This window comes from Sorex araneus, chromosome 7, assembly GCF_027595985.1.
Source record: "Sorex araneus isolate mSorAra2 chromosome 7, mSorAra2.pri, whole genome shotgun sequence".
NCBI lineage: Eukaryota > Metazoa > Chordata > Mammalia > Eulipotyphla > Soricidae > Sorex > Sorex araneus.
In genome coordinates, this window is record NC_073308.1 from 37,568,790 (window position 1) to 37,594,979 (window position 26,190).

At 55.9% G+C, this 26,190-nt stretch overlaps 1 protein-coding gene across 1 annotated transcript in view; it reads right to left on the reverse strand.

The window, feature by feature from the left end:
- PIK3C2B (phosphatidylinositol-4-phosphate 3-kinase catalytic subunit type 2 beta) overlaps window positions 1-26,190 on the reverse strand; it is a 75,586-nt gene that overhangs the window by 32,235 nt on the left and 17,161 nt on the right. Inside the window, exons 2-9 of the mRNA XM_055144271.1 lie at window positions 11,779-12,748; window positions 7,130-7,230; window positions 5,984-6,138; window positions 5,590-5,710; window positions 2,509-2,620; window positions 2,272-2,351; window positions 1,944-2,007; window positions 151-297 (exon numbers count right to left, since the gene is read on the reverse strand). Of these exons, the coding sequence (XP_055000246.1) occupies window positions 151-297; window positions 1,944-2,007; window positions 2,272-2,351; window positions 2,509-2,620; window positions 5,590-5,710; window positions 5,984-6,138; window positions 7,130-7,230; window positions 11,779-12,669 (1,671 nt within the window). The 5' untranslated portion in view covers window positions 12,670-12,748. The remainder of the gene's footprint in view (window positions 1-150; window positions 298-1,943; window positions 2,008-2,271; window positions 2,352-2,508; window positions 2,621-5,589; window positions 5,711-5,983; window positions 6,139-7,129; window positions 7,231-11,778; window positions 12,749-26,190) is intronic.

Consider the following 26,190-nt stretch of genomic DNA (forward strand, 5'->3'; position numbering starts at 1 on the left):
AGGCCCGGGCGGAAGTGTTCAAACCCAGAAGGTGGAGGCCGGAGGGAAGAAAGAGCCTCCGGGTGTGGGGCCTCCCTGCCCAGCTCTGCCTCTGCCCCCCCTGCCCCCCACCCCCACCCCGCCCCCGTGCCAACGCTCATGGCCCAGTACCTTCTGGATCTTAGGCTGCATGCGCGAGGGGCAGGGGGGCAGCTGGTTGAGGGCGCTGGTGATGTCAGGCGTTTCCACGGCGGCGAGGGCGTTGCAGATGGCCTTGACTGACTGGACCACCCGGTCTGCCTTCAGCGGGAAGTCCCCCTGTGGGAGGCGGCACTGTGAGGGTCGGGCAGCGCTGCTGGCCTCCAGGGTGGGAGACGGAGGCGCCTGACTGCCACTGAGTGGAATCCACGCTTCATTTCAAACCCCCATACCCGCCGCTCGCCCCACCATGCCCACATCCCCTCAGCTGTTCTCCCAGTGTGTGTGTGGGGCGGGGGAGGAGGGTGTGTACGTGCTGCCCCGGGAGAGAGGGGACGTGTCCCACCTGCCCACAGAGCTTCAGTGCTCGTCGCTGGAACTCCGTGACCAAGCTCACCTCAGAGCCAGGGACGCGCCCCAGCCCTGCCTTGGGCCTGGCACCTGCAGGTTGCTCAGCAAATCCCCGCGCCTGGCCTGAGGCCAGATGAGGGCCGGCCGGGTGTTTTCCGGCCAAAGCTCTCCAGGGGCACTGACCCAGCCGGCACTGTCCACTTGGTCTGCTAATTGCTTAAAGGTACTAGTCCAAGGACTTTTTTTGTTTTGTTTGGGGTCACACCTGGCGATGCTCAGGGTTTACTCCTGGCGCTGCATTCAGGAATCACTCCTGGCAGGGGACCATAAGAATGCCAGGGATCAAATCTGGCACGTACCCTACTCATTTGTACTGTCGCTTTGACCCAAGGATTTTTTTTTTTTTTTTGGAGAGGCCACACTTGATGGTGCTGGGGGTTGGGGGCGGGGGGAAACGCTCCCAGTGGGGATCAGGGGACCAACCATGCAGTGTCTGTCCCTAACCCAGGGCTTCCTTAAACCATCTGGAGGCCCTCTAGTTCATTTTCTCATTGGAACACAAGCTCCTGAAGGCTAAAGTAACTTAGACACTCCTCTCCCTGCAGAAAACTGTTCAGACCTCATTACTGTGAGGTCCCAGCCCTCTGCACATGGTAGGGAGTGCACAAGGCTCTCTGCACACACCAGTCCCTCTGCACATGCACCAGCCCTTCTGCACATGCACCAGCCCTTATGGACACACATCAGCCCCTCTGTATACACACCAGCCCCTCTGCACATACACCAGTCCCTCTGCACACACCAGCTCCTCTGCATATGCACCAGCCCTTATGCACACACACCAGCCCCTCTGCACACACCAGCCCCTCTGCATACACACCAGCCCCTCTGCACATGCACCAGCCCCTCTGCACATGTACCAGCCCTTATGCACACACACCAGCCCCTCTGCATACACACCAGCCCCTCTGCACATGCACCAGTCCCTCTGCACACACCAGCTCCTCTGCATATGCACCAGCCCTTATGCACACACCAGCCCCTCTGCACACACACCAGCCCCTCTGCACACACATCAGCCCCTCTGCACACACCAGCCCCTCTGCACACACCAGCCCCTCTGCACATGCACCAGCCCCTCTGCACATGCACCAGTCCCTCTTCACATGCACCAGCCCCTCTGCACACACACTGGCCCTTATGCACACACACCAGCCCCTCTGCACATGCACCAGCCCCTCTACACATGCACCAGCCCCTCTGCACATGCACCAGCCCCTCTGCACACGCACCAGCCCTTATGCACACACATCAGCTCCTCCGCACATGCACCAGCCCCTCCAGATCCCCCCTAGCACTGGCTGATCCTGGGAGGGGCGCTCTGGGCACTAGAGAGATTCGGGTTCCGTACTCACGTCTGCCAGCAGGAAAGCGTCCACTTCGTTGTGGTACGTATCGAACAGTAGACTCAGGGCCTGCCTGGGGAGGTGCGCGGGGAAGTCACAGCAGGGTTGAGGGGCCCGCTCTCTGCCCTCCCCACAGTGAGGGTCTGCTCCCCACTCCTGCCCCAGGTCCCAGGCAGAGGGGAGCAGGGTGAGTCCTTGCTAGGCCTCCCCTCCCCTCACCCAAGCACAGCCACACAGGACCTGGGAGGAGGCCTGCCTCCCTCCCCCTGGCCCCGATGGCTGCTGGACCTCCTCACTGTTCCTGGGATCCCCCAGACAAGAAAGCAGCTGCCCCCACCTGCTGATGGTCTGCTTGACCGGCCTCTCCTGCAGATGGACGAGGTAGTTCAAGGTGGAGGGGCCCTGGTCATCGTTCACCTGTGCAGGAGGTGTCCAACTCAGTGAGGGGCGAGGCCTTTCTCTCAGCCCGGCACGCTGACCGCATCTCCTCTCCCAAAACAAAGGTGCTCCCCCCACTGTCCCATGCACCCCCAGCCCCGCCCCGCCCCTTGCCCTTCCACCCTTCCACACGGACCGTGCGTGCCAGGTCACTGCGGACGGCTCCCCGCGTCATCAGCTGCAGCCGGATGTCGTTGTCAAACTTGCGGCAGTGCTGAATGTACTCGTGGCTGCCGAGTGCGTGCTTGCTGGCGAGAGGACAAGACCGTGAGCATCCTGGGACTGTGTGGCCGGGAGCTCTCTAGGGGCCATGAGGAGCTGGACCTGGGGTGCACCCGACCCCTGGCTCCTGGGAAACCTCCTGGTGGAGCACCAGGGAAGGAAGGGGGGACTCCAGAGCTGCCACCGGTGGTTGGCCTGCGTCCACGTTTGCTTGCCTGTCACTGCTCACTCCAGAGGCTGCAGGAGGGGGAGCCACGGAAATGTCTGCAGCCTTCCGGATGCCTCCCCTCTGCTCAAGTACCCCCGTGAGACCTCTGACTCCCAATTCATTTATTTCGGTTTTTTTGTTTGGGGGCCACACCTGGTGATGCTCAGGGCTTACTCTTGGCTCTGTGCTCAGGGATCACTCCTGGCGGGCTCAGGGGACCACAGGTTGGCGTCGAGCCCCAGAGGCTCTCTGCCCGGCCCCAGAGACCCTTTGTGAGGCAGCCCCTTGCTCCCTCCAACCCCTCGCTGGTCAGAGAAGAGCAGAGGGAGCCCCGAGTGGTCAGCCTGGCTGGGGCCCAGCCGGTAACAGAAGCCGGAAAGGAACTTCCTTCCCCAGCAGAGCTGGGCTGCCGGGTCAGCACAGGAAGGAGAGGCCAAGGGCAGAGGTGTGGAGACGGGGACAGAGGGACGCAAGGTGGCCTGGGGCCAATGAGAACTTCGGGGGGCTTTCATCACCCCGGGCGGGGGCACCCAGCCTGCACAGTGAGGCTGCGGCGGGCCGGCTGGGGAGTGGCCAGGAGGAAGGAAGAGTGTGGTGGTGCTGGGGGCGGCGGCAGGAAACCCGGCCCTCTGCCAGCGTCGCGGGCTCTTATCGAGAAGGGCCTGCATCCTGGCCAGGGCCCAGGCGGCAACTCCTATGGGCAGCCCAGCAGCTCCCACACACCCAGAGGCTCTCTCTGAGCCCACCCCAGGCAGCGCCTGGAATCCAGCTGTGCTTTCTGGGGGCACGGGGCAGGAGCGTCAGCAGGTGAGGGGCTCCTGGACATCAAGGACCCACGCCCTGAGGCCTGGCATGGCTTCAGGGCATCAGCCTTGGGGCATCAGGGGCAGGCAGAGGCCGCCAGGACCATCCACCCTGCTTCCTTGGGGTCTCTGCAGGAATCTGAAAGCTTGTCCCCCACTCACAGTCTTGGGTCTTGAGGGCAGTGCCAGCATCTCCCCAAAGCATCTCCTCTTGGGAGGAGGGTCCTTCTACGGGAGGGGAAGGACTGACAGGTGCACGGACCACTCCCACGCCATCAGCACCAAGGGGTGGGGTCTCACAATGACTAAATGTCCAGTCAGAGTCCAGGCCAGCTATGTGAATGTGACCAAGGGCTAAAATGGACTCCTAGTCACAGAGGCAGCTGCCCAGGTGCTCTCTGCCAGGAGACCCCAAGTCTAAGGCTCCTCTGGGAGAAGGCGCGACCACCAGGCTGCCTCTGAGCTCCCCGGAACCACAGCCCTCCTGTCTGTCCCGCTGGGGGCCCAATGAAAGGGATAACGGAACTCCAGGAATAGAGAAATAAGCTGCAATGGCTCCGGCCACAGACGCCCTCCTGGCTTCTAGGCCGGATGTAGGGGCCAGAGTGAGCCAGGGGCAGGTCCCCCAGGCTCACCTGGGAGGGTCTGCCCACCTGCCCTGAGGCGGAAGGCAGGCTCTTCATTGTCTGTTCTGCTGCCTCTGGACCATTCTATAGCCGGCCGGACATATAGCCGCAGCCCTAAGGTGCCAATCCTACTGCCCGGCACCCCATGACCCCAGGACCCCAATACCCCAGGACCCCAGCACCCCAACACCCCAGGTCCCCAGAACCCCAGGACCCCAGGACCCCAGGCCCCAGCACCCCAGAACCCCAGTACCCCAGGTCCCCAGGACCCCAGGACCCCAGCACCCCAGCATCCCAGCACCCCAGGTCCCCAGGACCCCAGGACCCCAGGTCCCCAGCACCCCAGCACCCCAGGGCCCCAGGACCCCAGCACCCCAGCACCCCAAGCCCCTAGGACCCCAGGGCCCCAGGGCCTCAGGACTCCAGCACCCCAGCACCCCAGGTCCCCAGGACCCCAGGACTCCAGCACCCCAGCACCCCAGGACCCCAGGACCCCAGCACCTCAGGTCCCCAGGACCCCAGGACCCCAGGACCCCAGGACCCCAGCACCCCAGCACCCCAGGTCCCCAGGACCCCAGGACCCCAGGACTCCAGCACCCCAGCACCCCAGGACCCCAGCACCTGAGCACCCCAGGTCCCCAGGACCCCAGGACCCCAGCACCCCAACACCCCAGGTCCCCAGGACCCCAGCACCCCAGGACCCTAGGACCCCAGGTCCCCAGGTCCCCAGGACCCCAGCACCCCAGCACCCCAGGTCCCCAGGACCCCAGCACCCCAGGACTCCAGCACCCCAGCACCCCAGCATCCCAGGACCCCTGGACCCCAGGTAAGAGAAAGGCCCTTGGTGCAGCTGGTCCCCATCAGACTGTGCAGGGAGGAGGGTGGGGGAGGAAGATGATGGGAGAAGGTCGGTGGGAGGAGGGAGGTGGGAGGAGGGTGCTGGAGTAGGGCACTAGATGGAAGGTGCCAGAACCAGCTCTGAGGAGCGGCAGCTGCGCTGGCAGCAGGGTGAAGAGCTGGTGCCTGGGTGTGGGGAGCAGCTGTGACTTCTCCTCCGGGAGCTCTAGGGGCTCTCCTGCCCATTCCGCCTCTGGCCTCTGGCCATAGAGACCCTTCAACTCTTTGGGGCTGGAAACCCCTCTGTGAAGCCCCCCACGCCCCACACACCCCAGCACACATCGCCAGCCTTCCCCTGACACCCCCAGCCCTTCCGCAGCTGAGCAGGCGCGGGCAGCCAGCCAGCCCTGCTGGAAGACTGGGCTGGGGAAAGCGTGACACGGCAGGAAGTGTGGTCCTGGCGGCCGGGGCAGCTCCAGCCCGGCCCCAGAGGCCCCTCCCAGGGGCCCGCGGCCACTCACTTCTGCAGGAACTCCTCCAGCCCGCAGGGCTTCAGCACGAAGTCCGCCACATCCACACCCCGAAGCTCGTCGTGGGTGTAACACAGGGTCTGGTAGATGAGCAGGTCGACCGTGGAGGAACCTGCAGGGTGGCCGTCACAGGGAGGAAGGGGCTCAGCACCCCACGGGGGACCCCTAGTCCCAGCTGAGTGCTCTCCGGGTCATTAGTAGCAACCCAATAAAGCAGGTTGGGGCCAGGAGTTCATGGAGTGGTGGGGGGGTCCCCTAAGTCAATGGCCCTTAAGGGATTTCCACAGCCTGTCACAGGGTGGAGGCAGAACCTGAGCTCCCAGGATCCTCGTCATTTCTCCAGGGGTGCCCCGGCCTGCCCCTCCCCGGCCCCCCGCTGACTTACAGTTGCAGGTGAACGTGAGCGGCTCCCGCAGGCTGTCACACAGGACGGTCACCTTCAGGTTGACCTCGTCGCCCAGGTGCTCGGGGCTCGGGGTGACGGCGCTCCAGACGTAGCCGGTGAGCGAGTAGTCGCGGATGTCAGAGCCTGAGCGCAAGCTGTGCGGGACAGAGGGCCAGGGGCCTCGTGGGCCTTCCCAGGGGAGAGGCAGACGGGCCTGGGAAACGGCTCTCCACACACTTGCCACAGCAGCAGAACGCCCCGGGCAGAGCAAGACGGGGGGGACAGTCCCTGGCTGACCGGCCGTTCCTCTGAGCCCCTTCCCCTTCTGTCAGCACCAGGTGCCACGGACCCAGGGATTTCTCCTGAGCTGGATGGGAACAACCTGATCTCCATGTCGGTTGGAGGTTTCATGAATTTGGTCAAAAAACGTGAAATATCTAAAATTTCCAAAAATCCACAAACACTGAGGGAAACTGGGAACAATGGTGGCGGGAAAGTGCACGGGTGAAATAAATATCAAGAGGAGTACTCCACAGCTTGGGAGCTGACCTCACACGCTAGGTGACGAAGCAGCTCTGATAGAGAAGGGATCACCAAGCAAAGGGTGCTAGGCGGGCCCACTAGGGATGGGAGATACGAGCTGAAAATAGACGATAGACCAAACAAGATGCCTATTTAATACCTCTGTAGCAAACCACAACACCCAAAAAGAGAGAGTGAGCAAAAGGGAATGCCCTGCCACAGAGGCAGGGTGGGTTGAAGGGGACAGGGTGGGGGTGGTGGGAGGGATGCTGGGATCATTGGTGGTGGAAAATGGGCACTGGTGGAGGGATGGGCACTCGATCATTGTATGACTGAAACTGTCTCACGGTGGTTCACTAATAAAAAAAAAAGTGCACTGGTGAAGGTATGGGTGTTGGAACATTGTATGACTGAAACCTAATTGTGAACAAATTTGTAACTGTGTATCTCACGGTGCTTTAATAAAAAGAAGATTCAAAACTCCACCAACACCTGTGGCGTCCCAAGCTGAGTTGACATGGACTCAACGTGGCCCCTCTTTATTCTCAAAGAAAGTTCTAGAGAGGGAGACCCTCTGCCCCAGCCCCCACGCCCCTCCCGAGATCCCCATTGTTTCACTCTTACATGTCCAGCATGTGGCAAAATGCAGCAACTTCCTCATCTCTCTCCTCTGAGACCTCAAACAACTCGTGGCCATTGGTGACGGCATGGGGCCGAGAACCCACCTTTAAGAGAAGAGCAGCTGGCTCAGTGAACCCCCGCCCTGGCCCTCGCCACCCCTTCCCAGAGGCTGAGACCAGACCAAGGGGCCCAGACCTCTCTGGCGCTCTGGCATTCAGCAGGAGGGAATAAGGGGAGCCAGGGATATCTTTATCTCCCGGCTCAGAAAACTCATCGCCCAGTTCAGGGCCGAGCAACCTCAGCTGAGTCTGGGGGAGGATGGACAAGAGTGGGCTTGAGCCCCCGAGAGACAGGGCACAGTGCGGAGGGCGCTTGCCTTGCATGCAGCTGACCTGGGTTCGACCCCCTGCATCCCACGAGTCCTCCAACCACGACCAGGAGTGATCCTGGAGTACAGAGGCAGGAGTAACCCCCGAGAACTGCTGGGTATGGCCATTAAAAAAAAAAAGGGGGGGGGCTGGAGTGATAGCCCAGTGGGTAGGACGTTTGCCTTGCATGCGGCCGACCCGGGTTCGATTCCCAGCATCCCATATGGTCCCCTGAGCACCGCCAGGGGTGATTCCTGAGTGCATGAGCCAGGAGTGACCCCTGTGCATTGCCAGGTGTGACCCAAAAAGCAAAAAAAAAAAAAAAAAAAGGGGGGGGGTCGAACACCTAATTAGAGAGAGAGAACAAAAGCAAATGCCCTGCCACAGTGGCAGGGTGGGGTGGGGGGAGATGGGACTGGGGAGGGTAGGAGGGATGCTGGGTTTACCGGTGGTAGAGAATGGGCACTGGTGAAGGAATGGGTTCTCGAACTTTGTATGAGGGAAACATGAGCACAAAAATGTATAAATCTGTAACTCTACCCTCACGGTGATTCACTAATTAAAAATAAATAAATTGGGGGCTGGAGCGATAGCACAGTGGGTAGGGCGTTTGCCTTGCACGCGGCCGACCCAGGTTCGATTCCCAGCATCCCATATGGTCCCCCAGCACTGCCAGGACTAATTCCTGAGTGCATAGCCAGGAGTAACCCCTGTGCACAGCTGGGTGTGACCCCAAAAAGCCCAAAAAATAAATAAATAAATAAATAAATAAATAAAATAATAAAATATTAAAAAAAGGGGGTCGAGAGCCAGAGATAGTACAGGGGTGAAGTCACCTGTCTTGCACACAGCTGACCCCCAGTTTGACCCTCGGCACCACATGTAGTTCCTGAAGCACTTCTGGGAATGACCCCTGAGCTCAGAACCAGGAGTAAGCCCTGAGCAAAACCAGCCCCCCAAACAGATGAAAAAGTGTAGCAGAGCCCCCCTCCCTTCCTGAGGGCCAGTCCAGCCTGTCACCCAAGCTCAGCGGTGCAGGCATTTGGCGGGGGGGGGTGGGGGGTGGGGTGAGGGTGGTGCACAGAATTGTGCGGGGTCGCTGAGCAGGCCGCTGTTTCCTGCCCATGGCTGAGGCTAAGGTGAGTCCCTGGGGAAGCCTGGCCCTGGGCAAAACCCTCCACGTTGGCAGCAGACCCTTGGGAACCCTCAAATAGAGCGATGACTCAGACCCCCCACACCTGCCTTTGGGGTCCGGTAGCTATTTAGGGAGGAAAGGCTCAAAGCAACTCTGGCCGGGAGAGAATGAACTGGCGGAGGCTTGTGAACTCCCTAGGCCTGGAGTCAGCTGCCTCTGGAGTCAGCCAGGGACGGTGCTTCCCGCCTGAAAGCGCTGGGTGCGAGGGGGTGTCTCTGGGGCATGCCTTCACTGTGTCCCACCCAAAGCTGCTCGCACACAGACCTGCAGCCCGCCCAGGCGGGAGGAAACAGTATGGACTGTGGGGCGTGACAGGTTCTGCCCGACCGGCCTGCCCAGTGCGCTCCCCGCAAGGAGGGCAGCCACATCCGGTCAGGGCAGCAGGGCCAGCAGCTGCTTCTGGGAGCTCTGCGAGCTGGGCTGTGCACTGGCCACTCTCATCTCTCACCCCTCTGCCAGGCAGGTGCCCCGCATCGCCCTCCCCCCCCCGGGGCACAGGGCAACAAGCGAACCCGTCACTTCAATACCAGATTGTTTGAGTGAGTGAGCGTCCCACCAGCCTCGCTCCCCTGGGGGGCAGCCTGCGGGGGTGCGGAGGGGCGGGCCGCCGTAGGGCCAGTTGGCGAGGGAGGGCCCGGCTCTGCCAAGTTCATGCCTGTGTCCCAGCGAAAACAATAGGACCACTGTCAGTTGTGAACCCACAAAAGAGAGTGACGCGGAGAGAGATAGAGAAAGAGACAGACACAGAGAGAGCAAGAGACAGAGACAGAGAGAGAGATGAAGAGAGACAGAGAGACGGGGTGGGGCGAGGCGCGGGCGTGAAGAGCAGAGCGGCTGCCGAGAGCCATGTTCCTGCCCTTTCAGTCCTGCTCACTGGCTCCAGAACAAAGCAAAGGCCACTTACGTTCACCCTGCGGCTGGGCCCGCGTGGCATCGCCCGTGGCTGGCCGGGGGAGTCTGCTGGGCAGAGGCTGGCAGCGGGGGTACCGGGCTGGCATTTGGAGCCAACCGTTTCCAGAGCTGGCTCTGCAGGCCTGGGACCGGGAGGGTGGCCCCGACTGGAAGCCCGGCGAGGGCGGGGCGGTGGGACAGGCCGAGGGCCTGTGGGGTCCCCCCTTTGGAGCTGAGGTGGGGTGGACCAAGGCCACATTTCACCCCCGGAAATGGCTTTGCCTGAGCGTCTTCAAGGGGAGTTGGACTGAGTTTGCCCTCAGCACTTTGGGGGCACAGAGAGGATGGGGGAGGAGGAGGGGGAGGGGGGGCCGTAGCCAAAGGGAAGGGAGCAGCGGAGGGGACACCTACCACAGAGGCCTGGCCGGAGAGCAGGCCCAGTCGTGCCGGGAACAGGAATCTCCCTGGCCCTATAAATAGCAGGATCGGCCCCACCTCGCACGGCCGGCCCTTTAAAAAGCCCCAGCTCCAGAGTGCTGGCTGGACCCAGGTGCTGATTCTGTTCTGGGGGACAGTTAGCAGAGCCCCACAAGGCAGGTCCCTGTGGCTTTCCAGAGGCACATAAGGTCTGGGCTGTCGGACAGGGCAGAGGAAGGCCCACAGCTGAGGGATGAGGAAGGGATGGGGTGTAACCAGGTGGCATGATGTCTGGACCTCGCCAGCCATGGGGGTACCTGGCGACTCCCCGGGCCAGCGATGTCCAGGGGCCAAGGGTCAAGTACAAATAGGTCTCAGGGATGGGAATGCTCTGTGTGAAAACACAAAGATCTGCCCAGCACTCCTAGGTGGATGTTTTGCTTTTTCCAATCATGTGTTGATGAAAGTAAAATTAAGGTCACAGTACCTGTTTTTTCTTCGTATTTTCACTGTGGAAAGAGACGGCTGGCAGTAATAGCTGTGCAACAATATGAACGTACTAAAATGACAGTGAACTAAGCCTAAAACTTAGTTAAAGTTGAATGTAAAGAAAAACAAGAGAATTAGGGAGAAACGGAGTCAGGGGGAGATGGAGACACACAGAGACACACACACACAGAGAAACATACACAGATTAAGACATACAGAGAGACGGAGACACACAGAGAGAGAAACACACAGAGAAAGACATACAGAGAGACAGACAAAGAGAGAGAGAGAGGAGAGAGAGAGAGGAGAAGCAACTTATTAGAGGGTCTGGAATATCGTCCGGGGGGAGGGCGCTTTCCTTGCCTTGGCCTACCCGGTTTGGTCCCCAGCTACCCATATGGTCCCCCAGGTACCTCCAGGAATAACTCCTGAGTGCAGGGACAAGAGTGAGCCCTGAACATCATGGGGGTTGCAGGCTGGGGGCTCCTCCTGAACCACCACACAGAGGCTGAGAGGCTAGGAGCTGGCCGACCTGCAGTGAGCACTGAGCAGTGCTGTAGTTAATGTCATGAGCATTTGGTGGGGGAGGTGGTAGTTTTTTGTTTTATTGTTTTGTTTTGTTTTGTTTTGTTTTTGCGTCACACCTGTCAATGCACAGGGGTCACTCCTGGCTCATGCACTCAGGAATCACCCCTGGAGGTGCTCAGGGGACCATATGGGATGCTGGGATTCGAACCCAGGTTGGCCACGTGCAAGGCAAACGCCCTACCCGCTGTGCTATCGCTCCAGCCCCGAGGTGGTAGTTTTTGGATAATACCCAGAGGTGCTCAAGGAACCATGCAGAGCTGGGGACCGAGTCAGGCTTAGCCACGTGCAAGGCAAGTGCCTCAACCCCAGGCTCTCCAGCCTGCACGCAGCATTTTGAGCCAAAACACATAAAGCAGAAGCAATGGACCAATTCTGTAGACCAGTAGGACCCTGGAACCAACTAGAGCCCCCTCCGCCCCAGGCCAGGCCTCCTGGAACTGGGGTTTTCTCGAAACTGGGGTTCCCAGATACCCACAAGCAGGTAGACCAGTGGGGTAAGACACAAACAACTTGGTCTCGGCTTTCCCAGTGCTGCCTCTTCTGTTCCCCTCCCGAACCCTGGCACAGGAGATGGGAAGGGAGGGCAGAAAGGGGGAACGAGCTCTTAGCTGACTTGGGTCTGGACCAGCAGGGAGAGAAACGGCGGCGACTCTCGACTTTTGAGACCCGGGAGAGAGGGACAGAGCAAGCAGCAAGCTCCTCACCGGAGCAGCAGAAATCCGATGGTTCTTGCCGGAAGTGACATTTTTCCGGTTGGCATAGCGTGAGGGGTAGGTGCGTGGGGGCACCTGAGGGGGCATGGTCTTGCTCCGGGCCACGGGCTTCCCAGGTGTGTCCTTGCCGGAGTCCTTCCAGCCCCGGCTGGCGTCTCGCAGCAACTCCGTGTCATAGGTGGACTTCAGGTTGAGACGGGTGATGGCACAGTTGATGCCATCATAGTCCACAGGCCCCAGGAGGTGCCCTGGGTGCCCACCTCCGGGCGCCTCCTCCTCTTTGAGGATCTGGTGCCCTAGCAATTTGCCAGGAGGTTGTTCAGCTGACGAAAAAGTGTTGATGTCATTGGGCCCCCGGGAGATCTTGGAGGACGAGGAGGGGGACCCCTTCCTGGGAGGCAGAGGAGGGGGCGACAGTTTTTTCGAAGCGTCGTCGTCATCATCATCCCCCGTTCCTGGGGATGAAGAGAGGCCCCCGTCACAGCCATCGAAGATATAGAGATAGTCGCCAGGCAGGGAGCCCTTGGGCCAGGGATCGGGGCCAGGCCGGGAGCCCTGGGAGCTGGGGTGGGCAGGCGGCGCTTCCTGCGGGGAGAGCGAGTTGTAATTGAGGGTGGGATCGGAGCCAGACAGACCGCGGAGGAGCTTGAGGTCCTGGCGCCTCTCGGCGGGTTTGCTGTAGAAGCCCAGCGCTGGCTCATCCCAGCTGATGAGCGGCGGGTCCGCGTTCTGCTTGGCTCTGCTCTCCTCCTTGTCATGCCGCAGCCGGGACAGAGCATCGTACTCCATCTGCAGGGCTTCGGCCATGGCCAGCTCTTTGCGGCTGAGGCCCACTGACTCCAGGGAGTCCCATTGCTCCCCACGGCCCTGCGTGGAAGACATGCTGGCAGGCGGCCGAGACCCCCGTCGTCTACTTCATGCCGATGTCAGGCCTGTAGGTGGGGGCATGGTGTCCGGGCACCTGCAGGGAAAGAGCCAGCATGAGGTCACAACAGGGGCTTTGCACGTCTGTCTCGGGGGCCGTGATCGGGCCCAGGCCTGAACGGCAGGGAACAGAAGGCTGGGCAGTGCGGACCCCTTACACCTGCTGCCTGTCCAGGCCTCTGAGCGTGTCCCAGTTCTCATCTCTCCTACATGGGCCCCGGGAATAAAAGGGGCCCCCTGCCTCAGCCCAGACCTACCGAGGGCCTTTGCAGACAGCTGTGAACTCTCCAGCACTGCTGGCAGGGAGTGTAAAAGGGTCTGATCACTGCTGAAGGCAGGAGGCTTCCTGGAAGTCTACCATATGACTCAACTTGCCTGCTCCTGGCAGCTTCCCATGAAAAACGAAAAGATATCAGGGTGGAGAGATAGCACAGTGGATGGCGCACTTGCCTTGCATATACCTCACCAGGGTTTGACCCAGGACAGCACATGGCTTCCTGAGCATCACCTGGGGCCTTCCAGTATCACCAGGCGTGGTCTGACAGACTCCGGCATATCCCCAGCTGTCCCTGGTGGCCCCTGACACTGCAGGGCCAGAGCAGCGCTGTCCCCTCCAGCAGCTCTGAACCATCAGTCCCCTTGGTTCAGTATCACTGGGCGGGTCCCCCTGAGCTCTGCCTGGGAGGCTCCTCCAAAAGGAAATAAAAGCTGTCCTTACCCAGACTTTTCCACGATTATTTATAGTACCTTTGATTCTCTGTGTGCATGTGTGTGTGCGTGTGTGTGTGTGTGTGTGTGGAGGGGGGTTTGGGGGCCAGTCCTGGTGGTGCTCAGAGCTTACTCCAGGCTCTGCACTCAGAGATCATTCCTGCTGGTGCTCAGGGGACCATATGGGATATTGGGGATCAAATCTGGTCCCCAATATCCCATATTTTGGCCAGGTGCAAGGCAAGTGCCCTATTGACTGTACTATCACTCTAGCCCTATTTATAGTAGCTTTAGCTGTAACGTCAAGAACTGCAAACAACCCAAGTGGAAGTAGATTTTTTAAAAAGTAGAATTTTCCTCACACCACTGACTACTACTTAGCAACAACAACAACAAAAAGAAATGTCCATATTGTTTTCCAAAATATTCCACGCAGTGACAGGGTGACATTCACATTAACAAGGAAGAAGGCCCCAGACAACAGGGTAGAGCATGTAGGGTTCCATGCAGAAGGCAGACTGGTGGTTGTCTGGGAAGCAGAGAGAGGGATGGCCCAGCCAGGGGCAGAGGGGAACCTCTGAGGATGTACGCTCATTATCTTGGTGGTTTCAGGGCTATCGACACAGGTCAACATTTGTCATATTGAACACTTTAAATATGCACAGTTTATTATACACCGTTTATGCATCAATAAAGCTATAAATGAAAAGTACAAGAGAGCCTTGTGGAACAGACCTCAGATTGCAGTAAGATGCTAGCAAAATGCCAGGAGTGGCAATAAAACAAAATCAGTCAGCATGTGAGATTGCATCTGAGGACAGGTGTGCTGAGCTGTTGCATCCCCGCCCTGGCAGGCAGGCAGGCGGGTGTGTGTGTGGGGGGGGGGTGCCAGGTCAGCTGCTTCTAGGTGCTAGGATCTCCCTGTGTTCAGAATTGTATCCTTTTCTTAAGAAGTTGTGTCCTCATCGCTAATCATCAGGGAGATGCAAATCAAAACAACAATGAGATATCATCTCACACCACAGAGACTGGCACACATTCAAAAGAACAAAGGCAACCAGTACTGACGTGGATGTGGGGAAAAAGGGACGCTCTTTCACTGTTGGTGGGAATGCCGACTGGTCCAGCCTTTCTGGAAAACAATATGGACATTCTTTCAAAAACTAGAAATTAGGGCTGGAGTGATAGCATAGCGGGTAGGGCGTTTGCCTTGTACACAGCTGACCCTGGTTCGATTCACAGCATCCCATATGGTCCCCTGAGCACCGCCAGGAGTAATTCCTGAGTGCAGAGTCAGGAATGACCCCGGGTGTGACCAAAAAACAAACAAACAAAACCTAGAAATTGAGCTTCTATATGACCCCGCAATACCATTTCTGGGAATATATCCTGAGGGTGCAAAAAAGCACAGTAGAAATGACATTTGTCCCTGTATTTTCATTGTAGAACTGTTCACAATAGCCAGAACCTGGAAATAACTCAAGTACCAGAGAACAGATGACTGGTTAAAGAAACTTTGGTGCATCTACACAATGGAATACTATGCAGCTGTTAGGAGAGATGAAGTAATGAAATTTGCTTGTAAGTGGTTGGAGAGTATCATGCTAAGTGAAATGAGCCAAAAAGAGAGGGACAGACATAGAAGGACTGTACTCATTTGTGAAATAGAAAATAACATGAGATGGACACCCAAGTAGACACGAGGGCCAGGAACACTGCCCCATAGTTGGAAGCCTGTCTCATGAGCTGGGGGAGAGGTAGCTGGAATAAAGGGATCACTAAGTTAATGATGGTTGGAGGAATCACATGGGGATGGGAGATGTGTGCTGAAAGTAGACAAAGGACCAAACATGATAACCTCTTGGTATCTGTATTACAGACCATAATGCCTAGAAGTAGAGAGAGAGTATAGGGAAAACTGTCTGCCATGGAGGCAGAGGGAGGGCTGGAAAGGGGAGGGTATACTGGGGACATTGGTGGTGGAGAATGTGCACTGGTAGAGGGATGGGTGTTTGATCATCATATGGTTGAAATTCAAGCATGAGAGCTTGTAAATGTATCGCACGGTGATTCAATAATAATAATAATAATAATAATAAAAGAAGTTGTGTCCTTTGGAAAAGTCACCTGCTCTTCTATATTCATTGTTAGCACTAATGACAATAGCTACAATCTGGAAATAACCTGAGTGCCCGATAACAGATGACTGGATAAAGAAACTGTAGTACGTCTATACAGTGGAATACTACACAGCTATTAGGAAAAATGAAGTCATGAAATTTTCATGTACATGGATGGACTTGGAGAGTATGATGCTGAGTGAAATGAGTAAGAGGGAGATGGATGATACACTCATTTGCAAGCTATAAAACAACATAATATGAGACTAATTAATACCTAAATCAAGTAGAAATAAGGGCCAGGAGGACTGGTCCATGGTTGGAAGCTAGCCACAAGCGGATGGGAGGGAGGGAAGTCACAACAGAGAAGAAAAACACTTTGACAGTGATAGTTGGAAGTGATCACTCTGCACAAGAACTAAATGCTGAAAGGAGGTAAAGGGATACACATGATAACCTTTCAGTACCTGTATTGCAAACCACAATGGCCAAAAGGAGAGAGAGAGAGAGAGAGAGAGAGAGAGAGAGAGAGAGAGAGAGAGAATAAAAGTGTCTGCCATAGACGCAGGCTTGGGGGGTGGGCGTAGGGGGTGGTATGACATTGGTGGTGGGAAATGTGTACTGGTGAAGGGAAGGGTGTTGGACCATCGTATGGCTGAAACCCAACGATGAACAACTTTGTAACTGTGTATCTCACAGCGATTCAGTTAAACAAATGAGTAAATCAAAAATAATAAAAATTCATCAACTAACTAAAGCATTAAAAAAAATAATGTAATGAAAACAGTTGCGGGCACCCTAGCTTGACTGCCACGAGAATAGTAACCTGGCATGTTGGCCTCCACCAACTGCAGACTGGAAACAATGAGAACTTTCTGGAAGCACGGCCCCAGGACCTGCAAGACACTCTGGCCTGAGCACTGTGTGGAAGGGCAGTGAGATTTGCTGTTCAGCAACTCAGGACACTGTGGTCTGCAGCCAAAGCTGAGGCGCAGACACCTTTGTGTGTGCGCACCCAACAAGAGAGACTGGGGAGGGGGGCGGGAAGAGGAAGAGGGGGTGGTTCATTCTGATCTTCGGTGCCAGGAGCAGAGCAGTCGGATTGCAGAAAATTGTCCAGAGTTGTTCCTTCTACAGCCCCACTTCACCAATGGGCGACTCACACCTATTCTTCATCACAATAATGAAGTTGACAGAACTAGGGACTGGAGTGAAAGTACAGAGGGCAAGGTGTTTGCCTTGCACGTGGCCGACCAGGGTTTGATTCCCCAGCACCCTATGATCCCTTGAGCCTGCCAGGAGTATCCCTGAGCACAGCTCTGTGTGGCCCAAACCCCAAAATAAAGAAAGTCACCAGACAGGATAGGAAAAAGGTGCTGGGGTTCACGGTGGCAGAATCTATCAGATCCAAAGTGAGCGGGGTCACTGTTAGACCCCCTGCTAGGGCCCTGTGCTCTAGGGCGACACAGGTGTGGAGACAGGAGCCCCAGCCACGCAGGAATCCGAGTCTTTTGTTGCTGTTTTTGGGCCATACCTGGCAGTGCTCAGGAGTCACTCCTGTCTCTGCACTTGGGAACCATTCCTGGTGGTGCTCAGGGGACCATATGTGGTTCAGGTGCTCAAACCCGGGCCCACAGCATGCAAGGCCAACACCCCACCCGCTGAACTGTCACTCCGGCCCAGGGAATCCAACGATTGAGCTTGAGAAGTGGTTTCTCCAAGATGGAAGAGCCAAACTGACCGCAGACACACCAGGCCGAGATCTCGGCTGCTCTCCCGGCCCAGAGTTGTCCTGGACAGCTCCTGGGAGGCCAGTTTGGATCCACAGAGGCTCAGACAGCCCCTTAGTATTTGAAAATCTCAGAAATCTGGTGAGCAGCTGAGAACCTGCACTGAGAACTCAGCTGCCGGGAGCTAAGAAGCTGAGCCAGGGTCGGGGGGAGTTGGCTCAGAGGAGGGTGCATGAGTGTGAGCCCCAGCACCACCAAAAACAAACCTCTGGGACCAGCAAAAACTTCCTCGTGATTAGAGGGGAGACGGCAGTAAATGCTGAAAACTGCATGGAGCTTAAGCTGTTTTAATCCAGGGGATGGCTGTCTTTTCAGCCAGGAGCTGGCACAAGCAGAATACTAAGATTTATTTGTATTAGCCAGACACCATTACAAAGAGGAATATTGAGGTCACTGGAAATAATCTCTCAACTTCCTGCCTCTTTCCCCCTCTAAGTCATCCACACCCACACTCATCATCTTTCTTCCTTCTGTCTCTGGGGTCGAGGGGCCCTGCCTCCTGCTGAGGAACAGCCCTCTTGGGTTCTGGGCCATCCGCTGGCTCCCCTCCAGGTGATTCCCCCCAAATTCCTTCCCTCTCCCGCACCTTCTCTTAACAGGACCTCCCACTAGGGCACATAAATGTGGTCCAGCTTCTCTAGCTGAGGAGGAGGGAAAGAGGGAGTAAGATGTGGAGAAAGGGAAGGAGAAAGGGAGAGGAGGGGGAGTGTAGGAAAGAAGGGAGGAGGGAAGGGAGACTAGGGAAGAAGGGAAGGAAGAAAGGAAGTGAGAAAAGGGGGAAGAAGCAGAGAAAGAGAGAGGGGAGGAAGATAAGGAAGAAGGGAGGAGGGGAGGAGGAGGGAAGGAGGAAAGAAGAGGGAAGGATGGAAGGAGACAAGAGTGAGGAAAGGAAGGAATGAACGTAACCCTGTCCTGCAAGCACCCTGCCTTTCTTTGAGTCCCTCTCAACAGCCTGAATGCCCTACTGTGGACATTTATCTTTAGTGTCCTCCCTTTCCTAGCCGAGCACAAAGAGAATAGACTACAAATGATATTTGCAAATGATGCTTCCATTTACTCCTCTCCCTATAATCTGGCATCTGCCCTAAGATTCCACCAAGTTGCTCCAACAGCAATGACCGGCCAGGTGTCCAGCTCAACAGACCCTCCTATCTGCTGCCTAGATGTCGCCGTGACACTCCGCCGTGAGATCCAGAGCCACTGCCTCGTTCCTGGAGTCCTTTCCGCCCCAGTTCCCTTGAACCGTTTTGCTTCTGGCTCTGCACCGCTTCCTCTGTCATCCTCCTCCCTGGCCCGTGCCTGACAGGTGGGAGCTGGCTCGGCCCAGCAGAGAGGTGGCCTTCTGCTGGACAGTCGCCTCTAACCCCCGTGTCCAGGAGCCGCAGCCGGCGCCCTGCTAGCCCCCAGCACGGCCAATCACTGGAGCTAGAAGCGTCAAGTCGCCCTGGACTCCTCCTTTCTCTCACCCCAAATCTGATCACAGTGGCCACGACTGGGGCCTCTTCCGCCAGATCCCAACCTCCCCGCACACCCACGTCCCCGCAGGATCCCAAGACTGCCCCGGATCGAGCCTGCCTTCCGTCCTATGAAACCCTGGCTTTCACTCAGGCCGTGAACCCCCTCCTCCCAATCTCCCTTCCTTAAGGGCCTGTCCACGGTGCCAGTGGGCCCATCAGAGCAGCGAGCCGCCGGCACCTCTGCAGGCAGCTCAGACTCCTTCAAGGCTCTCCAGGGTCCCTCCGCAGGTTGGCCTCAGCTCCCTGCACCCCTTCTCCAGCCTCACAGTACCACGTGCAGGGGTCCCCGTGTTTACTGCCTGCCTTCTCTTTGGCATGTGTGACTCCCATCCTGTTCAGACTTTGCTCGTGAGCTTCAGGAAAGCCTTCTCGGACACCCCCCAGATCGGACCAAGGGCCCCTTCTTTAATATCAGACCACACAGGTCTCAAACAGTCTTCAGACCCTTGATCCGGGGCAGAGAGAGCCCAACAGGTCCAGCACGGCTCATGCTGTGCTGCAGGAAGCTCAGGGTTGATCCCTGGCATGGCACGGTCCCCCTCACACAGAACCGGAACAGCCCCTGAGCACAGCCAGGTGAGCACCCCCACCCTAACACACACATACAACCAAAAACTGGTCAAAAATGAAATGTCTAGGGATCTGTCACCTTTAAGGGGCTGGAGAGATAGTACAGTGGGCAGGACACTTGTCTTGCATGCGGCTGACACGGCTCTGATCCCTCACCCCACCCCACCCCACCCAGCACTGCCAGAAATGATTCCTGAGTGAAAAACCAGGTGTGAACAAACTCCACACCTGAGCACTGTAGGGTGTGCTCACTCCCACCCCAGCAAAAAGTGCCTCTGTAGCACTGTGGTCCCGTTGTTCATCGATTTGCTCAAGCGAGCACCAGTATATGTCTTCATTGTGAGTCTTGTTGTTACTGGTTTTGGCATGTCGAATATGCCACGGGTAGCTTGCCAGGCTCTGCCATGTGGGTGGGATACTCTGCGTAGCTTGTCGAGCTCCCCAAGAGGGATAGAGGAAACAAATCCAAGTCGGCCGCGTGCAAGGCAAATGCCCTACCCTCTGTACTACTGCTCCAGTCCCAAAAGTACCACAATACTTTGTAATTCAACTTAAAAAAATTAAAATTTAAAAAGCCATCTTGTTCTTAAGAGAAGAACGAACTTGAACTACGTGGTCAAAGACACACTCTTGGTAACCGAGACTTCAGCCATGGAGGCAGACCCAGGACTGTCGGCTGCCCAGCCTCCCTCCCACAGCCTGCTCAGTGCCCCCTGAGAGCTGCACGCCCACAGGCTCTGTCTCTCTCCTGCTGAGGAGGCAGGGGAGGAGCACCCCCACAGGACCGGGAGACCCCGGCTCGGGGAGGGTCCGAGTGACAGCAGAGGGATAGTCCTGAAGCCAGAAGGAGGAAGGCGGGGGGCTGGAGTGATAGCACAGTGGGTAGGGCGTTTGCCTTGCACGCTGCCGACCTGGGTTTGAATCCCAGCATCCCATATGGTCCCCTGAGCACCGCCCGGGGTGGTTCCTGAGTGCGCAGCCAGGAGTAACCCCTGTGCATCGCCAGGTGTGATCCAAAAAGCAAAAAAAAAAAAAAAAAAAAAAGAAGGAGGAAGGCGGAGACACTTCCCACACCCGGCAGGCACCAGCTGACGGCCACTCAGACCTCAACCCCAGGAGCTGAAGAGCAGAAAACTTTAGGAAACCGGGATTCACGCTTCCTGCCTCCCCATGCCCCGGTTCAGTTCCCGCTCTACCCGCCTCCACTGGGCGAACGAATTCCGTATTGTTCTAGTCTCTCAGTGTTCGGGGCTGCTGGAGTCCTGTGAATAAATCAAATATCCACAAGGTTTCAGGAAAGAGGTACTGACTGCTCTTGACCGCCATTGCTTTTTTTTTTTTTTGCTTTTTTTTTTGGGGGGGGGGTCACACCCGGCGATGCACAGGGGTTACTCCTGGCTCATGCACTCAGGAATCACCCCTGGTGGTGCTCAGGGGACCATATGGGATGCTGGGAATCAAACCTGGGTCAGCCGCTTGCAAGGCAAATGCCCTACCCGCTGTGCTATCGCTCCAGCCCCACCTTCGTTGCTTTTTTTCTTCTTCTTCTTCTTTTTTTTTTTTTTTAGGATCAGCCTTAGTAACATTTAATTTCGGTATCTAAAAAAAGTATCCTTAGAAATGGATACCCAGTTAGGGAATCAATGAATATTTATCTAATCATACTTACAGATACACTTTTAACATCTCTATAAGAAAATATGTATTTGAGGGCCGGAGATATAGTGTAGGAAACAGGGTGTTTTGCTCTGCATGCCAACCTGGGGTCGATCTCCAGCATTCCAAATGGCCCCTGGAGCCCACCAGGACCGAATCCCGAGTGCAGAGTTAGGAGAAAGTGCCGCTGGGTATGACCAAGAAAAAAAAAATACATATTTGAGATCATAGTTCAGGACTGACAGGTAAATTCCAAAATAACCATTTAAAATTAAAAACCAAAATCTACAAAGTCTTTTTGAAAGCATTTGCTTTGTCTTTGTGTGTATTTGTTTGTTTGTGGCTGTTTTGGGTTTTTGAGTCACATCTGGCATGCTCAGGGCCTTGGGGTTCTGGTCATTAAACCCACGTAGGCTCTGTGCAAATGCCCTAACTACTATACTTTCTCTCTGGCCCCACAGTCCCTTTCTTTTCTTCTTTTCTTTTTTCTTTTTGTTTTTTGGGTCACACCCGGTGATGCTCAGAGGTTAGTCCTGGCTCTGCACTCAGGAATTACTCTTGCTGGTGCTCGGGAGACCCTATGGGATGCTGGGGATTGAACCCTGGGCCAGCTACGTGCAAAGCTAACGCCCTACCCTCCGTGCTATCACTCCAGCCCACGTTCCCTTTCTTTATATGATATTGTCACTGCTGACTTAGTCATTTATTGTCCTACTCAGTCATTTATTGTCCTAGTAAGTCATTTGTTGTCATAGTAAATCAACACTAGTTTGTCATTATGAAGGGAAAAACCATTATCAAAGTCACAGTGTGGCTCTGACATACAAAGAGTGTAATTTATACTCTCTGTTTGTTTAGTTTTGGGTCACTCCCACCAGAGCTCAGGGGTTACTCCTGGCTTTGTGCTCAGAAATAATCCTGCCAGTGCTCGGGGAACCATATGAGATGCGGGGATTTAACCTGGGGTGGCTGCGTGCAAGGCCAGTGCCCACCTCACAGTGTTATCACTCCGGCCCCCCACCCACTCTTTCACCTACACACAGTACATGATAAACTTGTTTTCTTTTTTACAGCAATTGGCTGTAGAAATGTGAGCATAGTTTCTTTTATATCAGAATTCTCTGTAGGTGCTTACAGTTTGGGAGTCATAAGAATGAAAAGCACAATTATTTAAGTGGTCACACAGCTCAGACACCTGAATGTGTAACACACAGTACTACTAGGTAATTCACAGAGAATTTTAAAAAATATTAAATATTAAAAAAAAAGAAGACTGACTTATATCACCTAAGTGTAAGGATGAACTTTAAAAGAAAAAGTGGGGAGGGTGCTTGCCTTGCACCTGGCCAACCCAGGTTCAATCCCAGGCCTGCCATATGGTCCCCAGAGCATGCCAGAAGCAATTCCTGACTGCAGATCCAGCAGTAATCCCTGAGCATTGCTGGAGTGTGGGTCAAAAAGGAAAAAGGAAACAAAACCCAATTTTACCCCCTTCACAATAATATCTATTAGCTATAAGACTCTTCTTCAGGAAGTTACTGTGTCTTTATTTCAAATTTGATTATAGTTACTCCTTCAGGATGAACTTTTAAACATGATACTCCTGGGTTGGAAGAATTACACCCCTTCGTTTGGAGCAATAGCATTGAGGGTAGGCACTTGCCTTACATGCAGCCAACCCAGGTCCGACCCCAGGACCCTATATGGTCCCCTAAGCACTGCCAGGAGTAATTCCCGAGTCCAGAACCAGGAGTCAGTCCTGAGCATCACCAGGTGTGATCCCAAAACAACAACAACAATAACAAATATTCTAGCTTCTTAAACTGTAGGTCACCATGCCAAAGTGGAGGGGGCACGTGACTTAACTTTTTTTTGTTTTGGGGCTGGAGCCATAGCACATCGGGTAGGGCATTTGCCTTGCATGCGGCTGACCTGGGTTCGATTCCCAGCATCCCATAAGATCCCCTGAGCACCACCGGGGTGGTTCCCGAGTGCAGAGTCAGGAGTGACCCCTGTGCATCTCTGGGTGTGACCCAAATAGCAAAAAAAAAAAAAAATTTTTTTTGTTTTACAATAAAATGTATAATTTATTATCAGTAAATGTTTGGTTTGTTTATCTCTATTCAAGATCACTAAAGATTGGGGCTGGAGCGATAGCACAGCCGGTAGGGTGCTTGCTTTGCACACGGCCGACCCAGGATTGATTCGCAGCATCCCATAGGGTCCCCGGAGCACCGCCAAGAGTAATTCCTGAGTGCATGAGCCAGGAGTAACCCCTGTGCATCACCGGGTGTGACCCAAAAACAAAAAAACAAAACAAAACAAAACAAAAAGACCACTAAAGATTTCTCAGGTGGAAGGGGTGTTGAGCTCATGAGCTGGGAGGGGTGGGGGCCAGCACCAGCAGATCCCATGTGACAGAGAGCAGCTTGGGGGAACTTCGACAAGAATGACGCCTTTGACTACAACAGAGATGCATGAGTGGCGCGCCCAGGTGGCCTTGTCCGGACTCTCTCCCAGGGTCCATCTCAGAGCAGAGGAAAACCCTCTGCATGCCATTCCTCCAGCTCATTTCACGCCTCAAGAGCTGTCTGCTGGCCTTCCCCCTGGCTCCCTGTCAGCTTAGTCACCTGAGAGCAGGATGCAAGCAGCTCGGCGCCAAATACTCCAGCGAGGAGTGAGGTAAAGGAACCAACAGGGTAACCTCTCAGTCTCTTTATCACAAACCATACTGCCGAGAGAGAGAAGGAAGGAAAGTGTCTGCCATAGAGACAGGCTGGGGGTGGGGGAGGGGGGTGGGAGGGAAACTGGGGACACTGGTGGTGGGAAATATACACTGGTGGAGGATGGGTGTTGGAACACTGTATGACTGAAACCTGATCATGAACAACTCTATAAATGTGTATCTCACAGTGCTTCAATTCAAAAATAAAAAGCTGTTTAAAAAAGTGATATAATACTATTTCTCCTTGATAATGCCAAGTGTGTCATAAAGGATAAATAAAATATTGGGAAACAACAACAACAAAATATTTCAGTGAACTGAAATATTCTAGAATCCCCCCCCCAGCTGGAGTGACAGTGCAGCAGGGAGGGCATTTGCCTTGCACACAGACAGCCCCAGGTTCGATCACAAGCCCACCAGAGTGATCCAGAGTGATCCTTGAGCACAGAACCAGGAGTAAGTCCTGAGCACTGGCTGGTGTGACCCAAAACAAACAAAAAAATTCTTTAATAAAGTGTAAATATTCCAGGGCCCCCAGGCTGTGGCTGGATTTACAGAACCCATCTATGCCTTGCTTATGGGAGACACTCGGTCAAATGGCCTCACGGCATGGCCCCCAGCACCATGGCTGTGACCCTCCTGACCCTGGGGACCCCACCAGTTGCAGCCCCCACAATGATTCAAAAAGACAAAAACCGGGCTTTCTTTCATATCAACACAATGGCAATAGCACACCCATAAAACTTAATGTTTTCACAGTATTATCTAATACACAGTCCCCATTTGTCAAGTCTGAATGTTCCGAAGCCCCTGCAGGGAGTCAGCGGGTCAGCCAGGGAGAACCCCGCAGACTCCAGCTCCAGAACTCCCAGGAAGACAGGGGCAATCTGGGGAGCGGGCAGGCGGTCATGCCCATGGCAGGTCGGTGCCAGGGCTAAGCTGTATCAGGCACTGAAATCAGTCCACACAACTGCCAGCAGATGGCTGGAGGCGGGCAGGGCAGGAAATGTGTGGGGCAGAGCCACACAATGGTTCCGAGTCAAAGGGCGGAGAGAGAGGTGAGGGCGCTCCCAGAGACCAGAGCTGGGCGTGGGTGGCGGCCCTGCAGCCACTCCCGGTGCCAGGCTCGCCTGCTCTCTTGCTGCTAAGCACAGGCCTAGCAGAATTCCTCTGCTGGGCCCTGGGAGAGCTTGCGGGTCTTGGGCCTCAGCCCTGAACCCTGATGGGCTGGGCGCCAACTTCCAGCTCTGTGCCAGGCAGGACCTAGACGTCCTCCTGGGATCCCACACGATCGGGAGATCTGGACTTCTCGAGATTGACTCAAGGTGACAGACGTGACCTCGGGCAATTCAATCCCCAAGCTGGGCGCAGGGCGCTGAGGAGCTCCCGCCTGTCTCGGCCTCTCTTCCCCGAGGAGGGCGGATGGGGAGATCTCAAGCCTGGTGGGGGTGGGGAGGGTCTCAAGCCCACAGTCTGAGCTCGGGAATCACTCCCGATGGTGCTTGAGGAGGGGGATGCCGAGGATAAAACCCGGTCGGCTGCGGGCAAGCGGAACGCCCTACCCTGCACCTCACTCTTGCTCGGGTCCTGGGTTTCTCTTCAGATAGGTGTCCTGCTCCTCTCCACGCCCGACACCCGCTGGGCCCACCAGGACCCAGTCCCTGGGCTCTGTACGAGGCTTGCCCTGCCCTGCACAGGACACCCCTGTGACCCTGCTGCCCCTTCCCTCCCTTACCCCAGCTCCCACAGGGAGAGCAGCTTGCCAGCTTCCTTCCTTAAAACCCAGACATTCTAGGTTGTTCCACCAGCTTCTCCCAAGTCAGCCTCATCACTGGATCTCGTGCACTGCCCTGTGTTCTCTCTGTGGGGCACATTTTAAACGCGGGGAGAGAGAAAACTACTGCTGTGTTTCACCCCCATGCACAGGGCCCTCTGGCACCCCGCGTCCCCCGGAGCTGAATCGAAATGGCCCCAAGTGGCTCCTTCTTGGCTGCTGGCGCCTATTCCCCAGAGCTCCTTCCCGCCTGCCCTGGACGGGGGAATCGGGGTTCACAGGAAGATCTCTGTGTTCTAGCAGAGCAGAGGACAGTGAAGGAGGCACTTGCCCAGTGTATGTGGGAAGCCCCGAGTTCGATTCTGGGCACTGCAGGACTCACTGAGCACCAGTAGGTGCAGTCCTGTGGCTCCCGAGCATTGGCAGGGCTGGCCCTGGTGGCCCCCAGCTCGACAGAACGGAGCAGCGAAATATCACTGGGCACCCACACCGCCCGACCCTGTCCTCACCGCCAGGCTGAGGATCTCAGGCCCCCTGAGCACTGCCTGGGAGCTGTGGTCCGGGCAGGACTGTGGCCCAAAGCGGCTGAGCACATGCCTTGCCTACGTGAGGCCCTGGG